The 21,983-nt window shown below is 41.3% G+C and overlaps 1 protein-coding gene across 2 annotated transcripts in view; it reads left to right on the top strand.

Moving 5' to 3' along the window:
- Nucleotides 1-21,983, top strand: part of mast3b (microtubule associated serine/threonine kinase 3b) — a 97,051-nt gene that overhangs the window by 42,131 nt on the left and 32,937 nt on the right. For both annotated transcript variants that reach the window (XM_034180044.1, XM_034180043.1), the window contains 3 exons: nt 14,728-14,803; nt 14,963-15,172; nt 20,548-20,649. In XM_034180044.1, the coding sequence (XP_034035935.1) occupies nt 14,728-14,803; nt 14,963-15,172; nt 20,548-20,649 (388 nt within the window). The remainder of the gene's footprint in view (nt 1-14,727; nt 14,804-14,962; nt 15,173-20,547; nt 20,650-21,983) is intronic.

The raw sequence follows: 21,983 nt of genomic DNA, 5'->3' as shown, positions 1-21,983 counted from the left end.
GTTTGTTTGTTTGTTTGTTTGTTTGTGAATAGCCTGTAACCCAGAATTTTTCATATGTCGTTATGACATTTTTACAGAGGATTCATTTCCTGATAAGCGAAAACGGATTCAGTTTTCAAGGTCAAAGTCAGAAACAGTCTTGGAATATTTGAAAAATCCCTGTCCTTTAACCTAGAATGAATTTTCAAAAATTCATAACTGTCAAAAAGATCAAATTTCTTTCATATTTGAGAGCGTTATGTAGGATGGTATCCTTTACAGACTGAAAAGGTTTGATATGTATGAGGTAAGATCCCTCATACCGTGAGGGCTTTACCATATCAGACCAGTGCTCCAGCATGTATTGGGCTGTGGGTTGTGCCCACAGGTGCCCACTCTTCAACACAGAGCCCTACAGGTGCCCACAACTGCAGAGGGAAGGGCTAAGGAACAACAACTTGTCCGGAAAGCCCTCACGGTATGTGGGTACCCACGATGGTCCCTGGATAAAGTGCAGAAGTCCCAGAGAACAAAGAGACCAGATAGACAGACAGGAGACGGAGACAAGAAGAGGAGTGTCTCTCCCTTATTTAGCAGGAGTAAGGGAAAAACTACAGAGGATCTTCAGACAGCACAAAATCACAGTTTACTTTAAACCTGTTAACACCTTGAGACAGAAATTAGTTCACCCTAAGGACAGGATCCCTAGTTACAAACAGAGCAATGTAGTGTATTCTATCAGATGTCAGGAAAACTGTAACAAACACTACATAGGTGAGACTAAGCAACCTTTACACAAAAGGCTATATCAGCACCACAGAGAGGGCACCAGTTGACCTCAGTCTGCAGTTCATCTCCACCTTAAAGACACTAACCACACGTTTGAGGACAAGGAAGTTAAAATCTGGTCGCTAATATCCATAGTTTCTCCAAGATATTAGTCCGATCAACGTTCTGTTTCGCGACGCCTTGACCCAAAATACGTAAACACACCAAACGGCAAATGTCAGCTCTCCCTTCCGTGATCGAAGTTATATGCAGAGCTTTTACTTTTTTCTGCATTCTGCCCCAAAGGCAGTACAGTTCGCACTCATGGTAACAGCAGCATGACATTTGACTAAACTGATTAAACCAATTGAACTACAAAAACAGAATAACTCACTAACACTAACAACACTGTTAAACTAACATAAACCACAGTAACATTTAAAACCACAAAATCCTGAACTCCCCTGGTGCATTGCAGCACAACATCCATTGTCCACTGTTGTTAGCTAATATTGTTAATTTCTCCATAAATATTAGTGCTATCAACTTTCTGTTTTCGCAGCATTCATCCTTGACCCAAAATGCATAAGCATACCAAATGGTATATGCAGGCTCTCCCCAGCTTGTCAATGAATGAAGCCAAACACACGCACGTACACAGAGGTGACTTGGCTTTTATATATAGACAACTTAAAGTTGAGTAGCACTTTTAATTAACTGGTCTAGGCTTTTCTTTTATCTATTGAGTAGGGCACTTAAAATTTTTAAATAAAATGCTTTGTGTCAATTTCTTAAAGGTGATAGAGAGAGGTTGAATGGGGCATTAATCCTTGTTCTGTGATGTGATATGTAGCCCAAAAAAATTGGTTGGGTCTGTAATGGCTCAGAACCTTCCTAAAAGGCTCTCTGAAACAGCTATGTTGCTATGCTGGGTTTAGAATGCCTCGTTTGCCTTTAATGGCGTCATTTCGGAGCTTATTTGGCAACCTCATTATGAAATGCAAGTAGGTGGCGCTGATCGGTTGCCGTTGTTTGATTGGCTGCCCTTGCTCTCACTGAAAAGAAAGCATTATTTATTTATTTTCATTGCTTTTATATTTTCTGTTGTGTTTCTATTCAGGTTTTTTTTTGCCTGTTTCTCTAAAATTGTATATAATAATCATTAGATTATTAATATATAAACAAAAATAAATTTAAGAAATATTACAATTTGAAAACAAATGCACCTGAACGTGATGACAGCTGCAATGCTAACTTTTAACATTGAAAATGCCATAGACATGCTAACGTGTTAGCATCGCTCCTGTTTTTAAGTTATAAAATACATCTATCAACTGTTTAAGAAGAACATAACAGGTCGGTTTAACATAGAAAAGGTAAATAATACTCACAGACGTATGCTCTTTAGGGTTTTAGCGGGAGAAAATTAAGCAAAAGAAAGAGAATAATCGAAGCATTGCTTCAATCTGCAAAGCACTGCTTCGATTAGTTCAAGGTTCAAAGCAAAGCCACGCTGCAGAAAAGTTGTTTACGGACCCGCTGCAGGGTCTGTAATCAATACAGAAATTATCATTTTCCTGACAAACACTCCCCAAAACAACGGCCACTCTGAAGGACCGATAACAGAATCGTTAAGCACAAAGCTTATTGATGTCAGTGGATCGAGTCATTTCTTAACGATACCCAAAAGGGACCGGTTCTCGATACACATCCCTAGCTGCTAAGGGGTTAGCTGATTCCCTTTAGAGGAACAAACCAGAGCTAACGTGCCATTCTAAAGTGCAATTCTTACAACAGGAATATGGCACAACACAAATTTAAAACAAAAGAAAATGTGATACTTACAGGCTGTACTGATTGCTGGGGTTGATTTTGTCGCAGAGTCGGAACTGACCCTCTACTGAGTATTAAATGCCGACTGAAGCCAGCTCGAAATCGTGCAAGGTTTGTGAAACAGTCCTCTGTGAAATGTGCAGAGCAAAGAAATAGTCGACGGTTGTATGTACTGGGGATGCGGTTAAAAATGAATAAAAGCCAGTGATCGTGTACACTGCTTTCCGTGGGAAGATCGTAGTCCGCTAAAACAGCCTGGGAAAGCACACCTGTAGCTCGCCATTGCTTCTCTTCGAGTGTTACGAATGGATGGGCACAACCTTATGAATAATTAATTTCGAAGGGGCGTGTGTGAAAGGGTGTGGGTGTGTGTGTGTGGGGGGGGGCTATTGGTGAAAAAGTGATGTAAGTTTTCTCTCAAAAGCGGATTGGCCTGTTTTCTAGGGGCAATTCAAAAAAGGAGAAATACTTGAAACAGAGGTTCTGAAACTTGCTGGCACTTCGTGTGTATTCCCCACAGCGGGGAGACTCTGAACTAACACCAAAAACATGAAAAAGATGATTTTGATTCTCTATCCCCTTTAATTGTTTCCTTATTCCTTAATAAGTCTGCAAAACTAAGACCCTAAGTATGTAAGTACATCTGCCATAAGCATGAGTCCTCAGGCCTGTGGTGCTTTGTTTTGAACCAGGAAAAACCCTGTTCTGTTTTTGTGTGATACCGGTTGTGGGGGTTTTGAGTTTTTCTGTTGTTTGCAGGTTCTGACTGTTTTGTTAGTTGAGGAGAAATATACTGGTTGAAAATTACAATTCAGCCTACAGGATCTGTGCATCTTTATGACAAACTGAGCAAATATAATATTTGCTTCATGAGACAAATCTAACTGCACGTGTAGGCCTGCTAGCAGTCAGGTGAGGATTGGACTGTGTCTGGACTGTTTTAATTTTTATTTTTTGACCACCTTTGTCTGATTGCCTGTGCTCTGCACAGTTCGTGCGATGCCTGAGTGCTCCTTGTTCTGGCACCATGGCGTTCTGTGTGTAGGCGTGCTAGCTAACAGAGCGCCTCAGGGATCTAGTTGCTGAACTGGAGTCGAGGTGGGGGTGGTTGGGTGAGCTGGGGGGAGGCGGGGTGGGGGCGGACCTGCCTGGCGCAGAGAGCTGTGCTGAGCTGCTGCAGTGTGTTCTGGGCAGCCGCCACCCAACAGAGGCGGCCTTCATGGCAAAAAATGGCTCATGGAGCCTGTTTGCATGTGATAGGTTTCTTTACCATCTGTTCTGCTTTACACTTCATCTGGCAAGATGTAAGTATAAAAATGCACCCGTCTCATCAGCTTAAATCCAAAATTGGGTTGCATTAAATGACTAAATGAGCAGTGTTGGTGGTTTACCCTGTTTGCCAAAGTGAAGCATCAGCTTCTAAACTTCAAATTGGCTGCAAATATTTTTTGTTTTAAATCATGGTCTCTAACTCGTTCCATGAAAGGCCAAGATGGTACAGGGTTTCATAGCAACTGCAGGCTCCACCAACTGGTTTTCACTGATTAACGTCACTTTGAGCAGAAATAAGTTTGTCACTGAAATCACCTTTTGATATAATTGGCAGGAATGAAAATTTGCATCCTCTTTGCTGAAGGGGTTTGAGATTACAGCTCTAAATTAAAAGTATGTGTAGGATTGTCTGATCTGGTCTTGCACACATGATGATCTGTAATTTCTCAAGATATTTCAACGCTTTCAACCAGGCAACAGATGGCCTCAGTCACTTAATTACTTAGACACAGTTCTGCTTAATGACGTGGACTGTAGAATGGTAGAACTGTAGGATGGTGAACAGTGGCGGTTCTACACAGAATTAGTCCCCGAGCCAGACCCCCTCTGAGCACCCAGCCCCCCTCAACAAAACTTAGCACAAACAGCCATTTTTAAAAATAATTTTATGATTATTTTTAATATTTTAGAAGTGCCCCTGAAATTGCAACTGAAATTGCCATCAAAAGACTGCAGGCTACAATATAACTCTAAAACAAAACATCTATGGATTCCAGATTTGAATAAACACACCCTTAGATGCTAAATATCTGTATTAGACACTTTATTAATCTGTCTTTCACGGAGGAACAATTAACACTTTTATTAAGCTGCATATTTGCCTCAACATTTACCTAAATATTTAGTTTGATGTTCCTAAATATTAGGCTAAATGTGTAAATATGTGGGATTAACTTATTGCAAAGGTTTTAGGCATGACAAAAATTTGATCATGTATTTGCCTTTTTTCTAGGGGTGGTGGCCAAGTGGTTAATGCGCTTGGTTTCAGTTCAGAAGGTTCCTGGTTCAAATCCCACCCCTGCCACATTTCTCCATGTAATGTGGGGGTTGCGCAGGAAGGGCATCTGGCGTAAAACTTGTGCCAATTCAACATGTAGATCCACCTTGGATTTGCTGTGGCGACCCCGAGTGCAAACAAGGGAGCAGCCGCAGGGACTTACTTATTTGCCTTTTTTCTCCCTAATTTTTGGTCTTCATCTGTAGATCAAAAGAAAATCTAAACTGAAATGGTACTAGCATTCCCATACCAATGAAATCAGATGTGATTCTTTTTCTCCATCAAATAAACCAGTTAATTTTGAAGATAAGCCTCATTTTAAATTTCATTATTATTGTTGTTGTTGTTTTGTCAGTGTACATGACAACAAAAAGAGAGTTGCCAGCTGCTGGAAATTTATTGCAAAAATTGAATAATACACACTCGCATTTCTTTGTAAATTGCACGTGATCACCAAAAAAATAATTGCTGGTTTTACCACATATCACAGTTATGCATTTTTAAAGGTGAATAGTGGTCACACCATTTTTTTACTTATTTATATCTGTTGTCAACCGTCAGTCATATCAACGATGGAGGAGCACCAAAAGGATCATCTTGTTTGACTGTGTGGACCAATCGTAGATTTATATCCTCTTTGATATTTCTGACATATGAAGACAGATGCCTGTTATGTGGTGAGGGTTAACAAAACTAAATTAAGTACATACAGTTGTGCGCAGAGGTTTAAATACCCTGGCAGAATTTGTGTTTTTACCTTGATGATATGTTGGTGCTTTGTGATTTGCTGATCAGTGCTGCTGGGTTTTGCAACTTAGACACATGATCTCTTCCTTTTTTAGAAATACAGTTGTGCATTTTTCAGATAATATGAATGATAACACAAAAACTTTTTTTCACTCATGGTTAGTGGTTATATGAATCCATTTATTGTCAACTGTGTTTACTTTTCTTAAATCATAATGACAGCAGAAACTACCCAAATGACCCTGATCAAAAGTTTACATCCTCCTATTCTTAGTACTGTGTGTTGCCTCCTTTAACATCAACGACAGCTTGGAGTCTTTTGTGGTAGTTTGTGGATGAGGCTCTCTGATGGTAAAGATGCCACTGAATATGTCTTGGACTTTATTTGCATCAATTATGAAGAAATACAAACAATATGGCACTCTATGGTAAATCTGCATGGAGTAGACAGTTCTCAAAAACTGAGTGAAGGAGAAGGGTGAGGAAAGCCACCAAGACACCCATAGTAGAGAAGCTTGAATCTTCGACTGGACTGGGTTGCTTGACGTGAGGACGTTTCGCTTCTTCTCTACAAGAGTCAAGACAGAAGTCAGACTACCAGAGCAAGAATTTTAGCTGAGGAAGCTTCTGTGACTTGAAGCGAAACGTCCTCACGTCAAGCAACCCAGTCCAGTCGAAGATTCAAGCTTCTCTACTATGGAAACCACCTGGACAACTGAGAGCCTACACAGAAACACCAAGACACCCAGACAAACTAGAAGATGTCATAGGCTCATTTGGCTGTGATTGGAGAAATTGTCACAATTCGAATTTTGCATCACCACTTTTAGCTTCATAGTGGAGTAGAGCAGAGAAGGATTTTCTTTCACCAAAACAGATCAAATCTAGGCATCTTAGATGTACCTTCTGGCAATTTGTAGCTAAACTTTCAGATCTTTTTTTTTAGAAAATCCTCCTCTACACCACTTTGTCGTGTACCTGTAAACTGGTGATACAGAATGCAAAGCCCGTACCAAAATCCACTACGGACTGTGAACATGCATTGGTATATACGGTGCATCCAGAAAGTATTCACAGTTCTTCACTTTTCCCACATTTTGTATGTTATTTATGTTAGTCTTATTCTAAAATGGAGTAAATTCTTTTTTTTTTTTTTTCAAAATTCTACTCACAACACCCCATACTGGCAACATAAAAGTTTTTTTTGTTGTTGTTGAAATTTTTGTGTATGTATTAGAAATTAAAAACTAAGAAATCACCCATACATATGTATTCACACCCTTTGCTCAATACTTTGTTGATGCCCATTTTGTTAGCATTTGCAGCCTCAAGTCTTCTTGAATATGACACCAAAGCTTGGCTCACCTATCTTTGGGCAGTTTTGCTCAGTCCTCTTCGCAGCACCTCTCAAGCTCCATCAGGTTGGATAGGGAGCATCGGTGCACGGCTATTTTCAGATCTCTCCAGAGATGTTCAATCAGATTCAGATCTGGGCTCTGGCTGGGCCACTCAAGGACATCTGCAGAGTTGTCCTGAAGCCACTCCTTTGATATCTTGCTGTTTGCTTAGGGTCATTATCCTTCTGATGAACCATCATCGCTGTCTGAGGTCAAAAGCGCTCTGGAGCAGGTTTTTATCCAGGATGTCTCTGTACATTGCTGCATTCATCTTTCCCTCAATCCTGACTCGTCTCTCAGTTCCTGCCACTGAAAAATATCCCCACAGCATGATGCTGCCACCACCATGCTTCACTGTAGGGATAGTTCCTGGTATTCTCCCAACAGGATGCCTGGCATTCACGCCAAAGAGTTCAGTCTTTGTGTCGTCAGACCAGAGAATTTTGTTTCTCATGATGCATTTTGGCAAACTCCAGGTGGGCTGCCATTTACTAAGGAGTGGCGTCTGAGTGGCCACTCCACCATACAGGCCTGATTGGTGGATTGTTGCAGAGATGGTTGTCCTTCTGGAAGGTTCTCCCTTTACAGAGGAATCCTGGAGCTCTGACAGTTGGACCATCAGGTTCTTGGTCATTTCCCTGACTAAGACTTTTCTCCCCTGATCACTCAGTTTAGACACTGGCCAGCTCTAGGAGGAGAACTGGTGGATCCGAACTTCTTCCATTTACAGATGATGGAGGCCACTGTGCTCATTGGGACCTTCAGAGCAGTAGTAATGTTTCTGTACCCTTCCCCGGATTTATGCCTTGAGCCAATCCTGTCTTGGAGGTCTACAGACAATTCCTTTGACTTCATGCTTGGTTTGTGCTCTCACATGAACTGTCAACTGTGGGACCTTATATGTAGACAGGTGTGTGCCTTTCCAAATCATGTCCAATCAACTGAATGTACCCCAGGTGGACTGCAATTAAGCTAAAAAAAACAGTCTCAGAAATATTTTTTTTTCGCGTTGTCATTAATGGGTATTGTGTGTGGAATTTTGAGGGGAAAAAGAATTTCATCCAGTTTGGAGTAAGGTTGTAACATAACAAAATGTGGAAAATGTGAAGTATTGTGAATACTTTCTGGATGCGCTGTAGGGATGCACCAGTCCAACTGCAATAAATGTTATCAAGCCATTCATCATTTATTTATCTGGAGTCGGAGTGCGGTGGCATAAATAAGGTAGCCCCAGCCACATCCTCCAGTGACCTGAGACACTGAGCTTGTGCAAAATAAATTATCAGATGGCCATGGATTGCTGGACCACAGCAACATGGACAAGGAAAGAGTGGATTTATAGAGGAAACCCCTAGCTTGTGGTGTGTAGCATAAGGTCTGTTAAATTTCAAAAATCGGTAAGACAAATGTGTGATGGACATCATATTGGATATTTGGACACGAATTGCTGGCCCAGAGTCAGTTTTTTTTTTTTGTTTTGTTTTGTTTTTTTTAACCTGCTGTTTAATTTGGATTTTTGCGAATTGTTGTTAGCTACTTTTATTATTGGTGTTTATTTTGTTTAGTGCTTTGATTCATGGGAAAGTCCTTCATAAAGAGTTGTTGTGATTGTTAATGAATGCGTGATTCAACTCATACAGTGTGATTTTCTGATACATTTATTTTTTTATTTGAATCTGTCTCTCACAGTTGAAGTGTACTTACACTAAAAATTACAGACCTCTCCATTCTTCATAGGTTGGAAAACTTGCAAAATCGACAGTGGATCAAATACTTATTTGTCTCACTGAATGTCTCTCACAGGAGTATAATTCAAAGGACCTCCCAAACTAGTTTAAAAAAGACATACATCACAAAATGTGGTATGTACATTTTCTTGTTCTATTAATCAGTACCTGAAGTTAATCCTACTTTAAGAAACTTGATAATTATATCATTACATTTATCTGGAATAAATCTGTACCTTGGGTACGAAAGACAGTTTTAGAGAGACGTAGGGTAAGTGGAGGACTAGGTCTACCAAATTTTTTATGCTACTACTGGGCGGCAAACATTTATAAATTTACCTTCTGGTATAATACAGGTATGAATGGGGTTGGCCCAAGTTGGTCTTTTAATGGAACAAAATTCATGCACACCAACCTCTTTAGCCTCCTTGTTGTGTGCGCCTCTGCCTTTGGCAGTGACCACACGAACTAATAATCCTATCGTTAGAAGCAGTTTACGTATATGGACTCAGTTTCGCAAGCACTTTGGATATAAACAAGCTTTGGTTTCTATGCCGCTGGCTCAAAATTTCCTTTTTAAACCATCTTTGATAGATACAGTTTTTCATACATGGGTTGGAAAAAGTATAAAGAATGTTGGGGATTTGTTTATGGATGGTAGCTTTGCTTCATCTGAGCAGTTGTTTACAAAATTCAACATACCAAAATCCCATTTTTTAGGTACCTTCAAGCTCGTGATTTTGTCCGTCATGAGTTCAAATCGTTTCCGGTGAAGCCAGATGTCTGTCCACTTGATGAATGTCTCACAATCAAATCCCACCATTTGGGTGGCGTATCACGGATATATGCTATTATTTCAGGAATAAACGCTCCTTCACTGTCTCCTCTTAAAAGGCAGTGGGAAGAAGATTTAGATACAACCTTAACAGAAGATATTTGGCAGAGAAGTATAAACAGAATATATACCTCTTCTATCTGTGTCAGACATAGACTAATTCAATTTAAAGTATTCAACCGTATGCATCTGTCCTGGAGCAGATTAGCTAAAATATATCCTCATGTAAATCCCAACTGTATCCGTTGTCAACAGGAACCTGCTACTCTAGCACATATGTTTTGGGTATGCCCAAGTTTATTCACATTTTGGTCAGAGATTTTCAGTTCACTTTCTAATATCTGTAGAAGGGTAATTGACCCAGATCCTGTAATTGCCATATTTGGAGTAACACACACAGATCTTGCTGTGTCAAAGGGCCAATCACAGTTGGTTGCATTTTCTACCTTATTAGCTCGTCGTTTAATCCTTACAAACTGGAAGTCTCCCTCACCTCCTAAACACTCACGTTGGGTGAGTGATGTAATGTCTTTCCTTCACCTGGAAAAGATCAGAACAACAGTTCAAAATTCAACAGAAAAATTCCAAACTACATGGCAACCCTTCCTAGATTATTATGAAAATGTCTTTGATGCAAACTCTTTAAATTAGCAAATTATCTCTATTCACCATTACGTGAAAACATGTTCACCGCTGACCTCTTAATTTTCTTTTTTCTTCTTCCATGTTCTCAATAGTTTCTCATTCCTTTTCATTAGCTTAAAGTACAACACTTTGTTTTCTTCTCTATTATATGTTCAACGCAATTTTTGTTACTCATATTTACATGTTCCACATGGGTGAAGATAAGGTTATGATGGTAATGAGCTGAGTAACTTTATACAAAAATGTATTTTATTTTTGATATACACTCCTTTGTAGAAGTGTAAATGTGCATTGATTTGTTAATTTTGCATATTTTTAAAATAATAAAAACATTTTGAAATAATCAGTACCTGAAGTTTATGACTACAGTTGAGTGGTCATGAATGAATGAGTGGTAAACTGAGAGCTTTGCTTACGGTTTCAGCTCCATGTTCGCTGTAGAATTCTAGCGTCACAATCATACTGCTGTTGTTCCAGCCTAGGCTGGCTGTCCATCATTTACTCCTCACTCTTGACCAGCACTCCAAAGATGCTTGAATTCTTTATATAGGATAGTAAATCATTCCACTCCCAAATGAGGCAGTTACAATCTATATTATAATAGCTAACTGGCCTGTGTGTGTGTGTTGGGGGGGTATGATTATGTATTTTGGATTAAGGATGAATGCTGCGAAAACAGAAATTTGACAGGACTAATATATATTTAGAGAAATTAGGGATATTAGCTAACAACAATGAACAATGGGCTTTGTGCTGCAATGCACCATGGCAGATTTGGGTTTTAAATGTTAATATTGTGGTTCATGTTAGTTTAACAGTTTGTTAGTGTTATTGATTTATTGTGTTTTTGTAATTCAGTTGGTTTAGTCAGTTTAGTTAAGTGTCATGTTGCCCTTACCATGAGTGGAAAGTGTTGTTGTTTGGTGTCTTCCGCCACTGTCTCTGTTTGTGGGTGTATAAAGCCTGGGTCCCACCGAATAAGGATGAATAATGAGCCACACATGGGTGTGTCAGCAATTATTTAAGAATGACCCACATTTTCATCTATCACGTATCCGCTATGAAGGTGCCACTATGTGCCTCTCTGTACCCCGCATGTGCCACGTAGCAGCCTTTAGTGAGCCACGACTGACCTGTCATTAGAGCCTCAAATGGCTCGCATCAGCCACATTAAGCCACGTAGTGCCATGATAATGCCATGTTGGCACACGTTTAGGCATGGGTTTGGTCCGAACCTCCAGCCCTCCCACACCTGGTCCCTTCAAAGTGTGGTTTTTCAATTCACAGATTCACAGCAGCATTTAAAGATGTCACATTTTTTAAATGCAGTCCAAAAATAGACATTCCAGTACAGTCCCGCGGTTGTGTACTGTGCGCCAGGCTGCTGTCCACCTGTAATGGACCAGACCAGCTAGAACCGAACCATGGGTTCCTGGAGAGCCACCTCTGTGCTCCTCACTGGCTCCGCGGCTCGCTGGCTTTATTTCTTCTGCGGCTTTAAACACACACACTGTGATCCCACAATAAACTTTATTTTTGTCCATTTATTTCTGCAAAATCGCTCTTTTGTGCACCGCTGTGGCTCTGTGCTCCTTCTCACTGGCTTCCTTTCCATCTGTGGCTTGCTGGCTTTATTTTTTCCCTGGATTTAAACACAGTCATTTTTACACCGTGATCACTTTTAACTTGTTCATCCGTTTATTTCTGCAAAATTGCTCTTTTGCGCACGGTGCCATTCTGCATACAGAATGAGGTGGCCGCTTTAATTATATACACCTGTGGATCACTTTAAAAAATTTATCCATCCATCCATCCATTTTCTTCCGCTTTATCCGGAGTCGGGTCGCGGGGGCAGCAGCTCAAGCAAAGCCGCCCAGACCTCCCGATCCACACACACCTCCTCCAGCTCCTCCGGGGGAACCCCAAGGCGTTCCCAAGCCAGCCGAGAGATGTAGTCCATCCAGCGTGTCCTGGGTCTTCCCCGGGGCCTCCTCCCAGTGGGACGTGCCCGGAACACCTCTCCAGCAAGGCGTCCAGGGGGCATCCGGAAAAGATGCCCGAGCCACCTCAACTGACTCCTTTCGGCGTGGAGGAGCAGCGGCTCGACTCCGAGCTCCTCCCGAGTGACCGAGCTCCTCACCCTATCTCTAAGGGTGAGGAGCTCGGTGAATATAAAAAATTTATATATATATATATATATATATATATATAAATAAATGTGGCAGGGGTGGGATTTGAACCAGTAACCTTCTGCACTGAAACCAAGCGCATTAACCACTTGGCCACCACCCCTGCTAAAAATAGTTACCTTAAACTGTTCAAAATACATTCCACATGGAGCAGGAAAGAGAGGAAAATTAAGCATCCAGATGAAACGGTCCTCTGTGATTCCTGAAGCGATTAGAGGTGTTTTCAGCATCCAAGGTTTGGCAGAAAAATGATTATAATTTGCTACAAAATAATTATTTAATATACAGCGTCCAGCCGCTCCAAAAATAGCCTCTCAGGTCCTGCGTAGCTGCCAGGCGCACGACTAGATTTTAGCAGCCTTGTAAGCACCATGCAAATGCCTCTAAGCCATCACAGTAACTCGTACACAAACTGCGCCACGCTGTTGTTGCTAAATTTTGAACTTCTTGAAATTAGCGCCACACTCAAACAGGAGCCTCGTTAACTGAAGATAATGCCTCTAAGAGCCACTCGGAGCCACGAAATTCCCATGATAGTTGAAGAAACCCTCTCGTAGCAAAGAAAACATGCTGCGTGGCTCCTTCTTCATCCTTCATTATTCGGTGGGACCGAGGCATAAAAATAAAAGCACCTACTTGGGGCAGAATGCAGAAAAGACAAAAGCTTTGGCACGGTCTTTGTTCTTCTGCGCAGCTCGCCACAATATATTAAAAGTGAAGTGGTCTGTGTACATCAGGGGTGGCCAAGTTCGGTCCACGAGAGCCACCTTCCTGACACTCTTAGTTGTCTCCCTGCTCCAACACACCTGAATCCAATGAAAGACTCGTTAGCAGACTTTTAATGAGCCTTTCATTGGATTCAGGTGTGTTGGAGCAGGGAGACAACTAAGAGTGTCAGGAATGTGGCTCTCGAGGACCGAACTTGGCCACCCCTGGTGTACATGTATGCGTGCATGTATATAACTTTGATCACAGACAAACTGGGGAGAGCTGACATTTGCTGTTTGGTTTGCTTATGTGTTTTGGACCATGGATGAATGCAGCCAAAACGGAACATTGATAAGACTAATATTTTTGGAGAAACTACGGATATTAGCTAACGACACTGAACAGTGGACGTTGATAATTACATTCTGGACTCACACACCATTCCAGCGGGGGGTGGTAAGTTATCTATATATTAAAAGTGAAATGGCATCTGTGTACGTGTATGTGTGTGTGAGGGCTTTTATTTAGTACCGTAAGTTCAATGTAAGGAAAAGGTAAGTCCATTCAGCTGCTCCCTTGTTTGCACTCAGGGTCACCACAGCAAATCTGAGGTGGGTCTGCATGTTGAATTGAAAATTTTTATGCCAGATGCCCTTCCTGATGCAACTCCACATTACATGGAGAAATGTGGCAGGAGTGGGTTTGAACCGGGAACCTTCCACACTGAAACCAAGCGCACTAACCACTTGACCACCACCCCTGCTAGTAAGTTCAGTATAAAATAAAAAATATATATATAATAATATATAAAAATAAATATTTCTGTTGTGGTACATTTAAAAGTCAGTTGACAAAAGAGAAGTAGCCCAATAAAATATTAATAATAATAATAATCATCATCATGTATATGATAACAAGAACCTAAACAATTTATCAATACATTAGGACAGTAAATTAACATTAAAAATGGTGTAATTAACTTGAAATAAAAGGGTTGAGTTCTTCCTCTCAAAACTGTTGAGGTCTAACATTCTAAAAACATTCTGGACTCACACATCATTCCAACTCATTATAGAAATCTTGCATAATTAATTACCATCCTTGAAAAATGTCAGCCGCCTATTTTATAAAGTGGTAGCATGGTGGCTTAGTGGTTAGTACTGTTGCCTCACAGCAAGAAGGTCATGGGTTTGATTCCCACCTGTGGCCTTTCTGTGTGGAGTTTGCATGTTCTCCTCATGTTTGCGTGGGTTTCCTCTGGGTACTCCGGTTTCCTCCCACATTTAAAGACATGCAGGTTTGGTGAATTGGAATCTTTGTAATTGTCCAGGTGTCCCTTGCAAAACAGATCTTGATCGCAACGGGACTAACCCGGTAAAATAAAGGTTAAAGAAGGATAAACACTACCCAATCTAGACCCCTTGGATCCCCACAGGCAACATGCTAGTGAATATTCTAATTGCCACAGCTGTGTTTTAAGGAAAAAAGCTGATAATATTAGTAACTGCAGCACTACGAATTAGTTTTTTGCAACCAAAATCTCCTGATTGGTCATTTCCCTCTGCCACAGCCCTGGACGAGCCAATGTCTCCTTCGATCACGAGATTGTCATGGTCAACCATGTTTACAGAGAACGCTTTCCAAAGGTATGTACTTGACGCTTTCATGAGTATTGTTACTGTTCCATAACCCCATGAGTCCACACACAGAAAAGTTGCCACCTTCTGTTGCTGAAAACAGTGAAAACCTTCCGTATTTGTCTGTCTGTCCGTAACTTTGTGCACGTTTGTTTCTGCTGCCTGTAGGCCACAGCCCAGATGGAGGAGCGCTTGTTGGAAATCGTTACCCACTGTTCTCCAGACAGTTCTCTCCCATTTGCTGACGGTGTGCTGGGCTTCATCCAGCACCAGTTGGTGGAGCTGGTCAGAGACTGTCTGGACAAGTCTCAGAGGGGCCTGGTCACGTCTCGATACTTCGCTGGGATGCAGGAGAAACTGGAGAAGCTGCTGCATGAGGTGAGCCAACAGTTGACTGAGGTTCAGCAGCCGTGCTGATTTGGAGGTTACATGTGAATATGGGTGGGTAATGTTCCTGCATCCACATGTCCAACTTTGTCCACTGCAACTTTAATCAGCAGTCAGTGTACACTGACACGCTCTCATCAGGATGTGAGGATTATGAAAGGGAACAGATTTGGCTGTGTGACATGCACTGAGGCGCGTCACTCAATAACTGCCTGATGGCCGCAGGCACATTTAATAGATCTGGTAGTGTAACTAGTTAGGAGATGGATACTTTTGTCACAGGCATGCTGTGTGTTAGTTGTGATAAATTTTAGTTTCTATAGCAACCTCCTCATCTGTTGTCCTGCATACAGTCAGACAGAAGGCATAACCAACTTGCTGTACCTTCAGCTGAACTGAGACGTCTGATCCCATGCAGTGGACAAAAAACACACACATCCTTCCTCTGTCCTTGTGAGGGCTTATCGATTTATTACAGAGCTGCACTCACAAATGTACCCTTGTTTTTTTCCATCACATTCTAAATACCTTAGCACCAACCCGTACCAAAACCAAACATGAATAACATGCAGTTAAACTCTTTGGCGCTCACAATGTCCCCACTTAAGAGGTATAAAACCCTTGATCACACTTCCACAGTAACCTTTTTCCACTACCACTTTTTATTTTATTTTTTGCCCTGCCAGTAAAGGCCATCAGTGGACCTTAATGTATTGCTGATTCGCCATCTTCATCTGTCCTCCGTGAACTTCTCCATCAAATCATTACTCCTCCGAGGCTTTTTCCGTTTCATTAGGCCGAGTTTTATCATTAGTCCATCAGTTAAATGAGTGGGTGCCTGCATTCTGAAATAAACTCCTCTCACATTTGTAGTAGGAATTTCAGGAAATTGGTACAAATCCTTGTTATATGTTGGTAATTCGCATGTTGTAATATTGTACAAGATTGACACATTTTGGCAGAGTTATGGCCCTTGATTAACAAACTGAGACACTGCCATTTTGATGAGTTACCTGCATTCTGAAATCAATTCCTCTCACATTTTTAGGAGGAATTTTGGGAAACTTGGAACACACACTCACACTCATCTTCAACCGGTTAGTCCAGTTAAGGGTCGCGGGGGCTGGAGCCTCTCCCAGCAGTTACAGGGCGTGAGGCGGGGTACACCCTGGACAGGACCCCAGTCTGTCGGAAAGTTTTCCTTGAAACAATTCCTTGAAATGTTGTCAGAATGTAGCAAGCACTTTTACCACAGAAGTATTTTGCCAGCAGGGGATATTGTGCTCTCAGAACACTGTTATGTTTAGTGCCTTTGATTCCTGTGAAAGTCCTATATAAATAGTGAATAACAAATGCATAATGTTTCAGTATATAAGTTGCACCTGAGTATAGGTTGCAAGGACTCCCAAAGGAGGAAGAAGGGAAAAAAGAATGCGACTTGGACTCCAAAAAATATGTTATGTTTAAGCTTATTTGACCTCATTTGATGGACTACACAATGTAAAATTCAGCCAATTCAGCACGAAATTTGGTTGGTATTGTACTGTTCAGTATGTGTCTAAAATAAAAGTCTCCCCACCTCCCGAGATACATGGAGTTTTGGGCATGTTTAAAACCCCAGGTTCATTATGTTGTGTCGGCTAAGATAAGTAGCTGCTGTAGTCAGCATCGGGGCATTGTGAGAATATCATTTGAACAAACGCTACAGTTTTCACTGCAGTTATCCACCAGTTCTGACTATCAGTGCATGAACGCAAACAGATAACATTCCTGCAGAAGTTATCATTGCTAAGCTAGCATTATGTTGGCAGTGTCTTCTTGTAAATTTAATAGTGGTTAGCAAGGCAGTCAGTACATTACTGCCACCAAGTGGACAGGAGTGCGCAGTAGCAAACTGACAAAGCAACAAAGTTAGTCCTGCACTGAAAATGTTACTGAAGTAAAACTACAGTGTTAGTATTAATATAAAAAACTAAAAGTATTAATCATGCAAAAGGACTACTTTCAGAATAATCTATATAATTGGATTATGTTTGTTTTATGTACTTTATATTCACAACTGGGGTCAACTGTCCAAAGTAATGGAGGGTGTGGTAGAGAGGTGAAGAAGAGAGTGCAGGCAGGGTGGAGTGGGTGGAGAAAGGTGGCAGGAGTGATTTGTGACTGAAGAATATCAGCAAGAGTGAAGGAGAAAGTTTACAAGACAGTAGTGAGACAAGCTATGTTGTACGGTTTAGAGACGGTGGCACTAACAAAAAGAGTGACAAGAATGGACAAGATTAGGAATGAACATATCAGAGGGACAGCTCAGGTGGGACGGTTTGGAGACAAAGTCAGAGAGGCGAGATTGAAATGGTTTGGACATGTGCTGAGGAGGGACCCAGGGTATATAGGGAGAAGGATGCTGAGGATGGAGCCACCAGGCAGGAGTTCAAGAGGGAGGCCAAAGAGGAGGTTTATGGATGTGCTGAGGGAGGACATACAGGTAGTTGATATGACAGAGGAAGATACAGAGGACAGGGTGAGATGGAAACGATTGATCTTCTGTGGCGACCCCTAACAGGACCAGCCGAAAGGAAAAGAAGTAGTACAGGGTGGTCCAAAAAAAGCGCCCTATTTTGTATTTCCTCCCAAATTTGTGTTTTACAACATTTTGCTGTATTTTTCAGGTGGTGTAGACAGCGGGCCTGGGAGATTCTTTTGACACCAATATGGATCAAGCTGGACAGTATACTAAGCAGCAGTGGATAAAAATCGTTGAGGCCTACTTTGCCACAAAATCGGTGCTTCTGACACAAAGACAATGCAGGAGAGATTTTGGCAGGAACAAAGTACCTGATAGAAGGACAATTGAACATTTGGTGGCAAAATGTCGGGAGACTGGCAGCTTTGAAAGACAACATAAGAAGGGAAATCAGGCACATACCAGCTGACATGATTGGACGAGTCATCGAAAATTTCAACGTTCGTGTTGCTGCAGTTATTCGTCAAAGAGGAGCCTGGATAGAACATATTATCAACTATTAAGGACAGACCACCAAAAATGTTTCAATTTCTATCAGATTTGAAAGACATAATCTCCCATCATTCTGCTAATGTTTGGTGAAAGAATTTTCAAAATATCTCATCTGAGTAAAAAATGAGATCAAAAAGAAAATAGGGCGTTTTTTTGTTTGTTTGTTTGTTTGTTTGGCCACCACCCTGTACTTTATATTCACAGGTTGTTATGGCATCTTTCATTTTAGTGTGTTCAGTTATACTGTGTAACAAATACCATTATAATAAATCTAATAATGTTTCATATTTTTTTTGGTAAAATTTTTGTCTTTCTGTTGATCAGAAACCAGACTGGATTTGACAGTTACAGTGCACCAGAATGCATGTAGAATTTCAATATTTTCTAAGGGAAATTGTCTTCAGAACTTTTGTCCTTTTTAAAAATCTCAATTCCTCTATTCCAACCTTCTTGTTACAAAAACCTTCAGTTTTTTTTTTTTCTTGTTTTTTCTTACCTCACTTTCACCCCTGGGCCATGTAAAATAGCCCTCTAGGACTACAAACAGCACCAGCCATTTAACTTCCTTTAAAAAAAAAGTGTTAAATAACATGATTAAAGAAGCTTCTTGACAAAAGAACAATTTGTATTGTGCTACAAATTACAGAGACAAATTCTGAATACCATAATTTAACATTATTAGAGCATCATATGTTCCGTCATAGCGGAACATTCATCAGTTGCGTCATCGTCATTCAGTGTGTTTACTTTTTCTTTTTGTCGCTGATCTTTCTATGACACGCCTACACCCGCATCCAATAATTAAAGGTGACTCAGCTGATTGTCCTTCTGAACAGTGAGTCAGACATGATGTCATACAATGAGTCTGTGTTTACAAGGATGACAGACTTTCACTTCAGTTGTCTGTGAGAGAGCCTCTTCAGTGATTATTTTCTAACAATTCCTCTTGGATGGGTTGAAGTCCTCTCTGAAGTCTGCCTATTAGTCAACATCTGTTTTCATGCTTTTCAAACTGCTGAAAAACACTGCTCTCTGTACAAAGCAATAATTCAGATGTGTGTGTGTGTGTGTTGTAGCACATGATAAACTAATGTTTTCATAAACTGACTTATATCTAAGATGGCAAAATTAAATAAACATTTTCATAAATATTTCCCTTAAACATAACTGTTGATTTTCCCAAAAAGTGAAAAACCTGATGAGAAAGAAAAACACAGAATCTGCCTTTTGTTATGGCCCCTTCACACCATTGTGAATTTGGTCGATTTGTGCATAAAGTGTGTATGAAGCAGGAATTGTGTGCAAAGCGTGTAAAATCGTAGCTGGTTCCAACACCTTGTACACCTGTTGCGACAATTATTTGCGCACACCAGCGACTGAAAGACAGAGTGTGCACTGTGCGAACCCATCGAACCCTCTCGTGGCAGGTGTTGGCCAAATTCCAGGTGACACGCTTGAACATCTAACACTGCTCGCATGGCACTTAGAAAATGTCTGGCCATTCACACTCTTGGTACGACAGCAGCCAGCAAACAGTCACTGTCATGCTGGCAGTGAAATTTGTCTAAGTGCCCCACGAGTGTGGCTTTGGTCTGTGCGCTGAACTGACAGGAGGTGTGGCCACCGACAGAAGCAGCTATGGAGAACTGTTGTTCTGGACATCCCAGCTGGACAGCATGGACTATGTTTAGACGGACATGGACTAACAACTGCCCAGTGTGACGCACGTGTGTCTGCTTGCTGTCATCACATGGACATAAATAAAAACATATCACTGTGGCAACGGGCTGCAGCGAGCGAGCGCGGACATGCTGCAGCCCATTGACAGGCTACCCCAGGTGAAGCAGACCGTCAGATTTTAACACGCAGCAGGCGATCTGACTGTCACATCACCCACGTGAGCTCTGTTCCACATGACGCAGTGTCAGTCCTGCGGCGTGCTGTCCACAAGACGCATGTCGGGCAGGACACGTGTGCGGGCCGGCTGGACATGCACCAGCAGATGTGGACATGATGAGAGCGAACTGCTTCTCATTCATGTCATTTCATGACCGTACGTCTGTGACCATGGATCATCACCAGAGGAACAGACGGATCATATTTGTATTGTCTGCTTGATAAGGATTCAGTATAATGCAGTGTTTTTATATGGTGTGTGGGATTACTTTTTTTAAATACGTAAATAATAAATTTGTCTTTCCATGACAAAAAAATAAATAATTTTTGTGAGTTTGATGACAGATCTCTGGTTCTCTCTGATGTATTTGTGATCCCCCTGTTGGTTCAGATTACTTTATTAATAAATGTAACTTCTTTTTGCCCCACCATCTGTTTTCACATTGTGTTCCAGGCGTATGAGCGTTCTGAAAGTGAGGAGGTAGCAATCGTCACCCAGTTGGTGAGGAAGATTCTCATCATAATCGCCCGGCCGGCTCGCCTCCTCGAGTGTCTGGTAAGCTGAGGACGAGCTAAAAGTCATACTGAAATTAGAGTCTCGCATTTAGTCCTACTTAGAACATGAACATTTGTTATCAGGATATGAACACTTTATTTTTGTTTGGTAGGACCGTGTTCACAGCACTTTTAACCTTTCAATGAATTAGTAGTTTTTATTTGAAGCTGTTAACAGTTGCAGTATTTTTTTGTATTTAACTGGGGCATTTTTTGTTGAAAGTTGTTGAAACAGTTACTTTTCATACTTTGTGCACTGCAAGAGAAATGACAGCAGATTAAACATAAATTATTTGTACTGGTAACAGTAAATGTTTTTGAAACAACTTTAAAAAAAATCAGACTGAAAAGAACTTTAAAAAAAATCAAACTGGGCAGGCTTGGTAGCAAGTGGTCAGTGGGCTGGATTTCAGTACAGAAGGTTTCCGATTCAAGTTCCACACCGGCGCACATTTCTCCATGTAATTGTGGAGGTGCATAAGGAAGGGCATCCGGCATAAAACCTGTGCAAAATCAATAATGCACATCCACCTCGGATCTGCTGTGGCAGCCCCAAGTGAAAACAAGGGACAGAAAATGTGGCTTACTTTAAAAAAGTCTGACTGAATCAAGCATGTTATTACTGTTCTAGTGTGGTAAGGGCAGCATGGTGGATTAGTGGTTAGCACTGTTGCCTCACAGCAAGAAGGTCATGGGTTTGAACCCCACCTGTGGCCTTTCTGTCTGGAGTTTGCATGTTCTCCCCGTGTTTGCGTGGGTTCCCTCCGGGTACTCCGGTTTTCCTCCCACATTTAAAATGCGTCCCGAATGTTTTGTGCATGAGCAAAACATTCGGGACACAGTCAAAGTGGAAAAATTTCAAACGGCAGGCGAAATGCAGTCTGACTGCATTCTAAGCAATTGGAAACTTGAAAACGGCATTCGAGACATTCTGCTCACATTTGCGGAGATGTTCAACATGTTTCTGACATGTCGAACCCTGGCCGAATGTGCCCAAACACACCACGAGCACACCTCGAGGGCTGCTGGAACATACGCGTATTCTGCCGAACCGCTATCGGACCACAATCGTACGTCTTGTAAGTGCATTCTTATTTGTTCTTACTGCATTCTGGCAGCTGTCCAGGTACTCCACCTACATTTGTACTGCGGTCGGAAACTCATGTGCACGGCATGTGTACGGATTAGTTGGGGCGGGTCAGAGCGCACTCTGGGTATTCGGACGACTGTCCTCCGCAATTTTTATTCCTTCCCAGATGTGGCACGAATTTCATTTTTTTGACATTCCTCCTTATTCAGTTCAGCTTGTGCTCATTTGTACTAAGTGTAGAGTAA

Source organism: Thalassophryne amazonica, chromosome 10 (assembly GCF_902500255.1).
Source record: "Thalassophryne amazonica chromosome 10, fThaAma1.1, whole genome shotgun sequence".
Taxonomy (NCBI): Eukaryota; Metazoa; Chordata; class Actinopteri; order Batrachoidiformes; family Batrachoididae; genus Thalassophryne; species Thalassophryne amazonica.
Note: the sequence above shows the minus strand (reverse complement) of the source record. Positions and strands in the feature narration are given on the sequence as shown.